The following is a 13226-nucleotide window of genomic DNA, read 5'->3' as shown; positions in this document are numbered from 1 at the left end:
AGGGCTGCTCTCCATTCCCTCCATCCCCAGCATACCAGAGTCTGCGCCAACCCAGGGGCAGGACCTTGTGCTTGGCCTTCCACGCCCACTGTGTTGTTACAAGTTGTATTTTCTAATTACAGAAGTAGCAATACAAATGCAAATGCCAGATCAAAGAAAGGAAATAGAAACCACTGAAGCCACAGCGACAAATTTAAGCAAGCTTTGTCTGTACTCCTTGATTACACCAGATCAACGAAACCCGCATGCTTATTGCGGCTTACATACCAAGTGAGACACTTTGGACTAAATCCCTGCACTCAATCCCTGCACTCAGAGGCATGAAACTACCTGCCAGGTTCTTGCTTCCTCATTTAAATACATGCTCAGATCACTGGTTTGAAAACAGCTGATCTAATTCAACCTAGAAAATGGACACACAAGTTTGCCTTCCCATGATCTTCACATACACTACACCAAAATCGTTAAAACTTAAACCACAAACATACTCTAAAGCCAAAAGCCTGATATTATTTCTAATTTCTTTTTTTAATGTCTCTTATCAAAAAAAGAACATATATTTTGAACTTTTGGGTGAAAAACAACACAAAACAGCTTTCGAGAAAAAAAATAAAAATAAAGGAGACAAACTCCTACAACAAACAAATGAAGGTAAACTTTGAGCTATTAAATAACATTCTTAATCAGAGAAAATGTTTCGGTCAATACATTGGGTTCCTAAGGCTGACGTGAACTCAGACAACAAAAGCCTGGCAAATCTCAACACCTTAACAGTGCCAGATTCAGCCAAATCAGGGAGCCCTCGGTCTGGGTCTCACATCAACTGTGCAAGGACTCCTGAAAGAGGAGGAGAAAACTAATCCATCCATAAGTATTCCACCAGAGCTTTTCTTCAAGTCATTGCAAGGTAACCAGTATTATTGGTGTGAAGAAAACAGCAGCCGCTGTAGCTAAAACCACAGAATCATAGAATCGCTTGGTTGAAAAAGACCTTTGAGACCACGGATTCAAACCATACTAAACCAGATCCCTGGGCACCTTGCCTGCGTGCCTCTTAAACCCCTCCAGGGATGGGGACTCCACCCCCTCCCTGGGCAGCCTCTGCCAGGGCCTGAGAACCCTTTCAAAGAAGATTTTCCTAATGTCCAATCTGAACCTGCCCTGACACAACTTAAGGCCATTTCCTCTCATCCTGTTGCCTATCACTTGGGAGAAGAGACCAGGATCGACCTCACTACAACGTTTTCCCTCTGCCCTGTACTCTAAGGCACAGTTAACTGTGAAAAAACGGTTACAAACTTTAGGAACAATTGGTAGCCCGGACAGACGTGTTAAAAGAGGAAGGGTGATTCTATATTTAGTGACACACATTTCAGAACAGACAAATGCAACAACTCACCCGGATGTATGCATTCTGAATTTCTACCAATTCTTCACCAAGCGGAACAACGATTTTTTCCACTTGTCGCTCGTGAGAATAGGGCTGGATTTCCGGAGAGTCCTCAGAACACTGCTCTATCTGAGCAATGAGCAGGTTGGAAATCACTTGCTGCACAGACTGTTTAAGAAATCACAGAAAGGATCATATGTGCTTATGAACACTCCAACCACATAAGTCAATAGAATAGAATCATAGAATGGTTTGGGTTGGAAGGACCTCCAAGCCCATCCAGTTCCACCTCTTGCCATGGGCAGGGACACCTCCCACTGGATCAGGGGCTCCAAGCCCCGTCCAACCTGGCCTTGAACCCCTCCAGGGATGGGGCAGCCCCCACTGCTCTGGGCAGCCTGGGCCAGGGCCTCCCCACCCTCAGAGTGAAGAATTTCTTCCTAATGTCTCATGTAAATCTTCCCCCTTACTATTTAAAGCCATTCTCCCTCATCCTATCACTCCATGTCCTTGCAAAAATCTCCTCCTCCTGGAGCCCCTTTCAGTAGCAGAAGCTTCTCTAAGGTCTCTTCTCCTCACCAACCTCAACTCTCCCAGCCTGGCCTCATAGCAGAGCTGCTTCAGCCCTCAGATCATCTTTGTAGCCTCCTCCAAACCCATTCCAACAGTTCCACCTCCTTCCTGTGCTGAGGACTACTGAACTGAACGCAGGGTGAGGTCTCACCAGAGTGGAGTAGAGGGAGAATCCTCTCCCTCACCCTGCTGGCCATGCTTCTTCTTCGGATGCAGCCCAGGACACAGTTGGCCTTCTGGGCTATGAGCATACAGTGTTGGCTCAACATCCCACAAAAGTACCTGCTTCATGTTTTACCAGGCCTTAAATATAACTGTAAGGGAAAGGCACCCATAGATCAAAAACAAAAGGCTGTCCACTTAACGTCTCAGAAAGCACAAAAGAATCAATGTGTTACATTCAGGAATGCTAAAAGCATGGAATTTCAGGGAGGCTGGAGTGACTGAACTTTTCCTTTGGCTTTGGTGTGTCATGAAATTAGAACTACTGAGAAGTGACCTGGAGCTAGGAGCTGAAACTGGATGCAGATGTCCACTCACCACGGCCTATAATCCTAAGCCTTACCAACATTTACCCACGTTGGTTCAAGTGGGTTTGTATTCTCCAAACTCAAAAGGGATTACCTCCTTTTAGAAAGGAAAAGAAATAAATAACACAAAGTCTAGAGCAAGGAAAAGACAAACCCTCACTAATTAATGGAGTGTGAAGAAATTCTGGTAGACTTCAGTATCCTGAAACTGTATCAAACAGCACTAGACACAGCCTCCACCAAAACCTCGTTACCCGGCCATGCAAGCAGACTCAACTCACCTTGGTGTCACTGCCTGGGGTGGCGCTGAGGGCCAGGATCCGGAACTGATTTGTGTATTTGCTCAGTTCCCGCACAACCTAGGAACAGGAAAGGTCCCGTTAACAGCCGCAAAGGAGATTAGCCGCTGATACAGACTATATTGACGGAAATATCTGCTCAGCAGAAAGAGCTGCTTTCAAAGGCAGAGCTACACTAGAGCACAGTGCCAGCCAGTTTCACAGCCACCGGGCCTGATGAGGGCTGAAGGAACAGAGTTTTCACAGAACCACAGAATCAGGAATGGTTTGGGATGGAAGGGACGTTAAAGCCCTCCCAGTTCCAACTTCCAGGAGGCAGCAACACCTCCCACTAGAGGTAGCTAAAAGGACCCAAAAGCCAACAAACCCAAATCTTGGCTCTGCACTACCAAGCCAGTTAAAGAATTTTTAGACAGCGTTTTGGAAGAAAATCATAACTTATAAGCTTAAGTTCTTTGCTAAGAAAGTTGCTATAGTTGTACAAAGTGACAGAAAACCAAACCTGCTACACTGGCAAACCAACTGGTGCTGTTTTACCCCAGCAAGCCACGTTCTCTTTTCCAGCACATCGCGTCGAACAAGCACTGAACCACACCTGTGTTCCTCCACAGAGACCCAGGAACCAACTGGCCCCAGCTCCCTGCACACTCGCTCAATTTCACCTGTGTATAAAACTCTAACTCTCTTTTACATCACACATAGCTATGAGATTAAGCCAAAACAACACCACAAACTCTTTGCTAACCAAGACAAAACCCAATCTTAAAAGAAATCCTGAACTCATTTTACTAAGATAAAGAACTTTACCGAAAAAGCCCACAATTTTGCTGCAAACAGTACCTCCCCCCACATAAGGGCTACCCCAACACAGCACAAGCACTTGAGCACATCGGCAAATGCAAACATATCTGAAAGGAACAGCATTGTGACTGTTGTTAAAAATGTCTACGGTCAAAAAAATATTTTTTAGACAAAAACTAAACTTTTAATCAGTTGTTCATAAAATTCCTACACACTTTTCCAAGTTTAAGTACAGGTTTCACCTCAAAACAAGGCTTTGAGGACACAGAAGACTGCTTGATCACTTTCAAACAGCACTAAGGCCGTAAAGGACAATCTCCCTGTGGCAATGAGAACAGAGACACTGTATGGAGACACTGTAAGTGATTTTGGGGAGGTTTTTTATAATTGTGGGACAAGTGTGGAGCAAGTCCAGCATTACCTGGCAGTAGGCATGATTTCCAAGGGCTTTGTGGGCTTCATCAATCACCAAACATTTAATCTCGACAGCAGGGCATGTCCCACGAGAAAGATCATTCACCATTATTTGAGGGGTAAGGAAAAAGACTCTCTTGGTATTCCACAGTTCCCTCCGATTCAGGGCCTGGGTTCCCCCTGGAAATAAAGAAAACAATGTTAGCAAAGTTCTGCTGAGGACAAGCCAGGATCCAGGACCTGAGAGCGACAGCGTGGCTGGCAGACACACGTCGGCTTTGGGAAGCGAGTGCCTTGCAAACCAGCACGCACACTGATGCTTGCAGGAAAGACAGGTGAACGCAATGGCTAGGAAGGGGGTTTGCATTAAACCAGTAAACCCAAAACTACAGAGAACAAGGTGAGAAACGTCAAGATGCTGTCTGGCCTCCAGCAGCCCTATCCCTGACCCACAGCACCGCTGAAAGAGGTCTGCACTCCAAACTAGGCTACAAATTCAGTCATTACAACTGTTACTGTAGCGAGCAATGAACTGAGGTTCACAGGGATTGTAAAAACCTTAAAAGAGAAAAGGAAAAAAGCCATTATTCTTTGTTTTTTTCTCTGTGTAGATCTCCATGTGGAAACCTCGAGGTTCTGTGAACAACAGGGCTATACCCCAGCACTCCAGAAAATACATTCTAGTGCTAAATTACCCTTACACTGAAGACCTGGGCTTCTAAGTACTGCAAAACCTAAAGCTAATCCTTAAAAATCTTCTTGTCCTAAAGAAAGCAGACTATTTTGGTTTATTCGTTTATTCTCCCCTTCTATTCTGCTCTGGTGAAACCCCATCTGGAGTCCTGTGTCCAGTCCTGGAGTCCTCAGCAACGGAAGAACATGGACCTATTGAAGCAAGCCCGGAGGAGATCATGGAGGTGACCTTACTGAGGGCTGGAGCACCCTTCCTCTGAGGACAGACTGAGACAGTTGGGGTTGCTCAAACTGGAGAAAAGAAGGCTCTAAAGAGACCTCAGAGCAGCCTTTCAGGACTTAAAGGAGGCTGATGAGAAAGCTGGGGAGGGGCTCTTGATCAGGGAGGGCAGGGACAGGATAAGAAGGGATGGTTTTCAGCTGAAACAGGGGAGCTTGAGATGAGATCTTAGGGAGAAATGTTTTGCTGTGAGGGTGGGGAGGCCCTGGCCCAGGGTGCCCAGAGCAGTGGTGGCTGCCCCATCCCTGGAGGGGTTCCAGGCCAGGTTGGATGGGGCTTGGAGCCCCTGATCCAGTGGGAGGTGTCCCTGCCCTTGGCAGGGGTGGGACTGGATGCACTTTGAGGCCCCTTCCAACCCAAACCATTCTACGGTTCCTCTGATTTGGCTCTTCCCATCGCTTGCGTGGCCTTTAAGCCAAGCAAGTTTCGCTGTTTGCGTTTGAGGTGAGCCCCGAGCAGGAGGTGCCCATTCCCACTCCCTACCTGTCATCTCGGCCATGTGCCGCGCCGGGATGCCCATGACACGGGCGCACGCCTCCATCTGCTGTGCCACCAGCGGCTTGGTCGGGGCGAGGAACAGCACCTTGCCGGAGGGGAACCAGCGGTAGAAGTTGTACATCACCACGGCAGCCACGAAGGTTTTCCCCAGCCCGGTGGGGAGGCAGACCAGCGTGTTGCCCAGCAGCGCGGCGTGGGCCATGCGCAGCTGGTACCCGCGCACTGGGTAGTTAGTGGGATAGATCCAAATGGATCCTGCTGCCTCACAGAACCCCAACACAGGGCTGGGGTCCGCTGCTGCCGCGGCCGCCAGCAGCAAGTCATCGTCTTCCTCCTCCTCCTTCTCCATCTCCTCCCTCTCCCTCTTCCTTCTCACTCTTCTCCTCTTTCTCTCTTTCTCCTTCTGCCTCTTTCTCCCTCTTCTTGTCCTCCTTTCTCTCTCTCCTCCTTCTCCCTTTCTCCTTCCTCCTCTCCCTTCTCTTTCCTCCTCCTCCCTCTCTCTTTTCTTCTCCCTCTCTTTCCCCTTCCTCTCCCCGTTCTCCCTCTCCCTTTCTCCTGTGCTCCCCTTCCTTCTCCCTCTCTTCCTCCTTCCCTCTCCCTTTCTCCTTCTCCTCCTCCTTCCCTTCTCCCTTTCTTCCCTCTCCTGCTCCTACACCTTCTCCCTCTTTCCCATCCTCCTCTCCTTTTCTCTCTACTACCCCTTCTCCCTCCTTTCCCTCTCCTTCCCTTCCCCCTTCTCCTTCACCTCCCTCTTCCTCCTCCTCCTCTTCCTCCCTCTCCTTCTTCCCTTTCCCCCTCTCCTCCTGCTCCTACCCCTTCTCCCCGCGTTCTCTCTCCTCTCCCCTCTCCTCGCTCTCCTCCTCGCCCTCACCCCATCCACGCGCCCCCCCGCCATGTTGCCGCGCACAGGCACCGCCCCGGGGGCGGGGTGGGGTGGGGGGGAGGGCCGTGAGGGCCCCGGGGACTCCCCGCCCCGCCCCCCCCCCCCCGGTGCAAGATGGCGGCGGTGCCCGCGGTGCCCGCGCAGCCCTGGAGCGCGGAGGAGCTGCGGAGCGAGGCGCTGCCCAAGAAGGACATCATCCGCTTCCTGCAGCAGCACGCCGCCCAGCCCGTGAGGGGGACGGGGGAACGGGGGGGAGAGGGGCGGGATGGGGGCGTGGGATGGGGTGAGGGGTATAGCATGGCTGTGGGGTGGGGGGGTGTGAAGGGAGAGGGGCGGGATGGGGGGATGGGGTGAGGGGTATAGCATGGCTGCAGGGTTGGGGGGTGTGAGGGGAGAGGGGCGGGATGGAGGGGATGGGGTGAGGGGTATAGCATGGCTGCGGGGTGGGGGGGGTGTGAGGGAGAGGGGCGGGATGGGGGGGATGGGGTGAGGGGTATAGCATGGCTGCGGGGTGGAGGGTGTGAGGGGAGAGGGGCGGGATGGGGGGGATGGGGTGAGGGGTATAGCATGGCTGCGGGGTGGGGGGGGTGTGAGGGGAGAGGGGCGGGATGGGGGGGATGGGGTGAGGGGTATAGCATGGCTGCAGGGTGGAGGGTGTGAGGGGAGAGGGGCGGGATGAGTGGGATGGGGTGAGGGGTATAGCATGGCTGCGGGGTGGGGGGTGTGTGAGGGGAGAGGGGCGGGATGGGGGGGATGGGGTGAGGGGTATAGCATGGCTGCGGGATGGGGGTGGGGGTGAGGGGAAAGGGGCGGGATGGGGGGATGGGGTGAGGGGTATAGCATGGCTGCGGGATGGGAGGGGTGTGGGGTGCAGGATGGAGGAGATGAGGGGGGTGGGAGGGGGTTGGGGTGAGGGAGGGAAGACATGTGGGAAGGATGGATGGATGGATGGATGGATGGATGGATGGGATGCGGGATGGGTGTGGGACGTGGGATGAATGGGGTGGGTGTGGGATGAGTGCGGCGTCTGGGATGGATGGGGTGATGGGTGTGGGATGTGGGGGATGTGAGAAGGACGTGGGATGGGTGATGGGTGCGGGATGCAGGGTGGATTGGATGCAGGATGGGTTATAGAATCAGAATAGTTTGGGTTGGAAGGGACCTCCAAGCCCATCTAGTCCCACCCCCTGCCATGGGCAGGGACACCTCCCACTGGATCACGGGCTCCAAGCCCCATCCAACCTGGCCTGGAACCCCTCTAGGGATGGGGCAGCCCCCACTGCTCTGGGCACCCTGGGCCAGGGCCTCCCCACCCTCAGCGTGAAGAATTTCTTGCTAATGTCTAGTCTAGGTTCAGGATACGGAATGTGGGATGGGTGCAGGATGGAGGATGGATGGACGGGATGTGGAATGGGTGCAGGATGGATGGGATGAAGGGTGTGGGATGCAGGGTGCAAGATGGACGGGTGGGGTGTGGGATGGGTCTGGGATGTGGCATGCGGGATGGTTGTGGGGTGCAGGGTGTGGGATGGATGGGATGAGGGATGTGGAATGGGTGCGGGATGCAGGATGGATGTGGGATGGGTGCAGGGTGCAGGATGGATGGATGGGATGTGGGATGGGTGGATGAGGGCAGAATGTGGAATGGGTGAGATGCGGAGGTGCGTGTGTGGTGTAGGATGGATGGATGGGATGCAGGATGGGTGTGGGATGCAGGATGGGTGGGATGTGGGGTGTGGGAAGTGGGATGGATGGGATGCGGGCTGGGTGTGGGGTGCAGGGTGGATGGATGGATGGGATGCGTGATGGGTGCTGGATGCAGGATGGATGGGGAAGTGGGATGGGTGCAGGGGTGCAGGATGGATGGGAAGTGAGGTGAATGGGATGGGTGTTGGGTACAGGATATGGAAGAGGTGCAGAATGAGTGCGAAACATGGGTTGGGTGCAGGATGTGGGATGTGAGGTGTGGGATGGGTGCAGGGTGCAGGACAGATGGGTAGGTGCAGGGTGAGGGGTTCATTTGGTTTGTGTCCCTCCCGCAGTTCCTGGCTGAGCACCGGCTGCTGGGGCAGGTGAAGAATGTGGCCAAGACAGCGAGCAAGGAGCAGCTGATCGCAGCCTACGGGCAGCTCTTCCACACACAGGTTCGGGGATGGGAATGGGAGTGGGAATGAGGCGAGGAGCGGGAATGGGAGTGGGAGTGGGAACAGGACTGAGAGCGGGAGTGAGAAAGGGTCCAGGGCTGGGAACAGGCATGGGGGGCTGAGAGCTTTCTCCTCCTTCCACCCCTCAGCAGTTTAAGGGCACGGACAGTGTGGAGAAAGCAGCAGAGAAGGTGAAACCTGCGAAGGTGGAAGAGGCAAAGGGAAAAGCAGCGAAGCCTGAGGAGGCCGTGGAGGAGGTGGGTGCGGAGCCCCCGCCTTGCGTTCTTTGGGTGATGGAGTGGGGCAGCCGGGTTAACCAGGTCTGCACACACCAGGGGTCTGGACCTGCTCGAGATCAGAGATACACAGAATCACAGAATGGTTTGGGTTGGAAGAGACCTCAAAGCCCATCCAGTTCCACCCCCTGCCGTGGGCAGGGACACCTCTCACTGGATCAGGGGACTCAGAGTCTCTGTAGCTTCAGTTGTTGAGGGGCCCTGTGCGTCGCTCCCAAAGCTCGGCTTTGCTGAAAGCTGCGCCTGTGCATCTCTGTGTCCCCGAGATATTCCAGCATTGCAATAACGTGTGAACACTTTCACCCACACCATTCACTGACGCTGCCTGTGTTCGTGTGATGCCTTGGACTGAACGGGTACTCACCCTTGAATGTCTTTGGTTTGAGAGCAGTTAATGCTCATAATTCTGTTTTTGTCAACTTAGGGGCCACCAAAGTACACAAAATCAATTCTAAAGAAGGGCGATAAAACCAACTTTCCAAAGAAAGGAGACACTGTTCACTGCTGGTACACAGGAAAACTCCAGGACGGAACGGTCTTCGATACCAATGTTCAGACAAGTAAGGTCACGGGGAGACCGTTCGGCTTTTGTTGCAATTGCATTATAGGAAATGGGCTGGAATCGTTAACAGCCTTGGGCAAGCGTTTGCTTCTGGAAGGTGTGAATGGCAAGACTCTGGACAAACGGAGTCTGCCATCGTGTTGCTGAGCTGAGTGGGGTGGTCCCAGCCTGCTCCTGGAGCCTCATTTTTCCATGAGGGAATGCAGGGTGCTATTTTAGGAGTGGCTGCTGTAACATTACACTGCTGCCTCTTGCCAGCCCTTACATTTGGCATTCCCCAGGCCACAGATAATGTGACATGGGGGGATTTGTCAGTACTGAAACTCCTTGGGAGGAAAGACAGTTCCTGCCGGGAGAGCTTCCATTGCCTGTAGAACTGGAGTGGAGTTGGCTTCTTTAGAAACGTCTCCTTGTGCTTCTGTAGCAAACCCTTAAATGAGGAGGCACAGAACAGGAGCCATTTGCAGTGGTCAGGTGTGCTGGATCCACCGCGGAGCAGCGTGCTGGGATTTTTGGGACAGCTTCTCCAGCAGGGCGTTTGGTATAAGGCATTATAGAATCACAGAATGGTTTGGGTTGGAAGGACCTCAAAGCCCATCCAGTCCCACCCCCTGCCATGGGCAGGAACACCTCCCACTGGATCAGGGGCTCCAAGCCCCATCCAACCTGGCCTGGAACCCCTCCAGGGATGGGGCAGCCACCACTGCTCTGGGCACCCTGGGCCAGGGCCTCCCCACCCTCGGCGTGAAGAAATTCACTCATATAGTGAAGAAATTCTGAGATGGGCATCATTGGTGGAAAAGCTTTCTTACCAATGCTGAGAGGAACAGTGGGGCTGTCACTGGAATTCTGTCTGATTCATCGTACTTGTTGAATGTTCTGTGTTCTCTGTTTTCTTTTTTGTTTCACCAATGTGTTTGTGACTTGGAGCAATTCAGAAATGAGTCCTATGGGTTTGCTGGATCTGAAGGATGCTCACCGACTTCAGCTCTTGGTGAAACTTGAGCCTTTAATAATGGTTTTAGCACACCACACTAAATTTTCCCCAAAAAGGCTGACAGTAGGCTAAAAATAACACTATGAGAGCAGATATTTATATAAAGCATGAGCGTAGTAGTAATTTTAGCTAGAATTATGGTATGTGCTGGTGTGATGTTAAAGCAAATGAACCTAAAACTGTCTTCTAGGTTCAAAGAAGAAAAAAGCAGCCAAACCTTTAAGTTTCAAAGTTGGCGTAGGAAAAGTAATCAGAGGCGTAAGTAAACCGTTAACAACTCCCTCAGAATCCAAAACCTTCCCATTGTGCAGGGCTTACGACTGGGGTGCAAATTTTGAGCTGCTGTTCTTGTTTCTTGTGAGGGAGAAGAGGCAGGCTGGGGGTGTTCACACCAGCAAGACATAGTATTTGTTCTTTACGGATGCGTTTATTCGGCCGCATTCCTGTCATGGAGTTGTGTGTGGAACACAGTGTAACAACAGTCTGTTCCTCAGGGCAAGTACAGCCTTTTCATAGAATCATAGCATGGTTTGGGTTGGAAGGGACCCCAAAGCCCACCCAGTGCCACCCCCTGCCATGGGCAGGGACACCTCCCACTGGATCAGGGGCTCCAAGCCCCATCCAACCTGGCCTGGAACCCCTCCAGGGATGGGGCAGCCCCCACTGCTCTGGGCAGCCGGTCCGAGCACCATGCTGCTGCGTCCTTCTGCCTAGTGCCGTGTGCAGGAGTTCCAGGTTCCCCAGGCCCCGTCTCTCGCTGCACACATTTGGTGTGCTTTGGTTGGTCTGAAGGCTGTTTTTTCTCGGCATCTTTTGGTGTCTGCCTCGGTGCCACCTCACTTGTAGCTCCATAGCTCGCTCCATCCATTAACAGCTGCTGGAGTACAAATTGTTTGCTGCGGTGCCCCGGGGTGAGCTGCAGTTTGGTGCTGTAACTCCTCTGCCCTGCCCCGCGTCGAGGGCTGCGGTAGCGTGGGCAGAAGCTGTACGAGGGGAATATCCCGGTGGAAAAAGCACTTGGTGGGAGAATGGAGCGTGCTGCTGGCTCACGCCTGAGGTGGTGGCAGCGGGTAAGCTGGAAGCGTCCGGGAGAGCCCGGCTCCCAGACCTGCAGACGAGGGCTCAGCAATGTCTCACTGCTGCTGGGCCGATGCAAGAAGGATCTTACACTTACCTGACTTCAAAGACCAAACGAGACCCACCCAGCTGCTGCTGCTGCTGCTGCTGCTCAGGGAAAGGTTCTTTGGGGGTGACTGGGTTGGAACCGAGAAGGGGAAACCGTCCCTGGACTTGTGGCCGGTACTGCAGAAGCAGCAGCCACCTGGGTTTCTGCTCTGGTTTTCCATTCCATGAGCCGGTGGCTCCGAACTGTTGAGAGCCAACTCTGGGCAGTGCCTCTGAGACCAGAGGGCCGAGCGCTGCGGGGAATTAGTCTCTCGGCATCGGCCTTGAATGAACACCGATCCATTGATAGTGGGGATGGCAGGGAATGGCGAGGCTGAGGGATAAACCTCTTGGAAACATGATCTGAAATGTTGGATCCCTGCACTGAAACAAGCACGTGGCATCATGGGTTCCCTAATGTCCTTGCAGCGCAGGAGCACAACTGAACTGTGGGGCGCGGGGCAGGCTGCTGGGGAGCGGGAAACGTAGGCCACGGGGAGGCACCCACAGATAAAGGGGTGTGAAAGCACCGCAGGCTGGGGAGGTGATGGGCCAAGCACGGGTTTTTGCAGGGGCTGACAGGAAAAGCACTTTCTGTTAAACCCCAGGAGCCTGCCGTGTTCTTTCTGTGTTTGTTTGGGGTTTTATTTTTGATTTGGGTTTTTGAATGTGTTTATTTTCCCAGTGGGATGAAGCTCTCCTGACGATGAGCAAAGGAGAGAAGGCTCAGCTGGAAATTGAACCTGAGTGGGCGTACGGCAAGAAAGGGCAGCCCGATGCCAAGTATCCTTTCCCAGTCAGTCACTCACTAAGGAACTGGGAAGCACTGGAATGAAGTGCGTTATGGAGAGGGCTGTCGTGGGGGAGGAGTCACATGTTCACACTGCAGGACAAAAATGATGGGGGTGAACACATTCCCTGCACTTTGAGGGTGGCCACAGTCGCCCATTTGTTTGCACAGACTGCAGAAGGGATCAAGCCGGGGATCCTACATAGTCCTGATCCCTTTTCACCAGCGCTTCTAGAGGAAGAGAAGCGATTGTTCCCTCTCACTCAAATCCAGTCTCATAATTGTACAGGACTGTCTCGCAGTTCCTCCCTCTGCAGCAGAGAAGACGGGGCAGTGCCCGTGCCCCAACGCAGACAGTGTTTAGGTGGCTCCGGTGAGCCTGGGCTGCTGCTCTTCAGAGGAACGGGAACACATCCTCACAACAGTGCGAGTGTGGAACGAGCACCGCGTGTCTCGTAACCACTCAGGGACAGCAGCTGCAGCCTCGCACGAAATCCGAGGCTTTAGAACAGTGAAACCTGCGCTGCCACTCACAGAGCAGGAGAGCAGAGAGGTGGTGAATCGCTCCACATTCCCGTGGGAGCTCGGGGCTGGTTTAACTTCCTTAACGAGCGCAAACAGGATTCCACCAAACGCAAAGCTCTTCTTCGAGGTGGAGCTGGTGGATATTGAATGAAGTGTGTCTTTCACTGCTGGGATCCGCGTGGGATGGAGAACCCCTCCGCCAGCTGCGGTTTCGCTGTGTGACTGCAGGTGTAGTTACAGCTGTGGCCTTGTACCAAAAGCGACACGATTTCCCCACCCCGCTGCTGTACAGTTACTACCACTAAAGAACAACTAGTTTATACACGCAAGCGCCTCCCCTGGTTTGTGTGTTTGGTCACCTCAAAGCCTCTTTCTCTTGTGGGAGGG

General features: G+C 52.9%; 2 protein-coding genes across 3 annotated transcripts in view; one reads left to right on the top strand and one right to left on the bottom strand.

Annotated features, from left to right (window-relative positions):
- FANCM (FA complementation group M) overlaps positions 1-5930 on the bottom strand; it is a 68552-nt gene extending 62622 nt beyond the window's left edge. The window contains exons 1-4 of the mRNA XM_054069126.1: positions 5464-5930; positions 4015-4187; positions 2775-2852; positions 1400-1558 (exon numbers count right to left, since the gene is read on the bottom strand). Of these exons, the coding sequence (XP_053925101.1) occupies positions 1400-1558; positions 2775-2852; positions 4015-4187; positions 5464-5827 (774 nt within the window). The 5' untranslated portion in view covers positions 5828-5930. The remainder of the gene's footprint in view (positions 1-1399; positions 1559-2774; positions 2853-4014; positions 4188-5463) is intronic.
- A 531-nt stretch (positions 5931-6461) lies between these two features.
- FKBP3 (FKBP prolyl isomerase 3) lies at positions 6462-13168 on the top strand. 2 transcript variants are annotated; one of them, XM_054068193.1, is made up of 7 exons: positions 6462-6589; positions 8404-8505; positions 8655-8762; positions 9226-9361; positions 10551-10618; positions 12210-12307; positions 12936-13168. In XM_054068193.1, exons 1-7 carry the CDS (start codon positions 6476-6478, stop codon positions 12988-12990), a joined length of 681 nt encoding a protein of 226 aa, XP_053924168.1. In that variant the 5' UTR covers positions 6462-6475; the 3' UTR covers positions 12991-13168. The 2 variants fall into 2 exon arrangements, with proteins under 2 accessions (XP_053924168.1, XP_053924169.1); XM_054068194.1 differs by lacking the exons at positions 12210-12307; positions 12936-13168 and adding an exon at positions 10723-12185.
- Positions 13169-13226: the final 58 nt, after the last annotated feature.

Source organism: Cuculus canorus, chromosome 5 (assembly GCF_017976375.1).
Source record: "Cuculus canorus isolate bCucCan1 chromosome 5, bCucCan1.pri, whole genome shotgun sequence".
NCBI classification, from domain to species: domain Eukaryota; kingdom Metazoa; phylum Chordata; class Aves; order Cuculiformes; family Cuculidae; genus Cuculus; species Cuculus canorus.
Note: the sequence above shows the minus strand (reverse complement) of the source record. Positions and strands in the feature narration are given on the sequence as shown.

Coding starts and splice junctions, on each gene's coding strand:
- FKBP3 (XM_054068193.1), top strand. CDS start 6,476: ATGGCGGCGGTGCCCGCGGTGCCCGCGCAGCCCTGGAGCGCGGAGGAG. Junction 6,590..8,403: donor AGCAGCACGCCGCCCAGCCC/GTGAGGGGGACG, acceptor TCCCTCCCGCAG/TTCCTGGCTGAGCACCGGCT. Junction 12,308..12,935: donor AAAGGGCAGCCCGATGCCAA/GTATCCTTTCCC, acceptor GAGCGCAAACAG/GATTCCACCAAACGCAAAGC.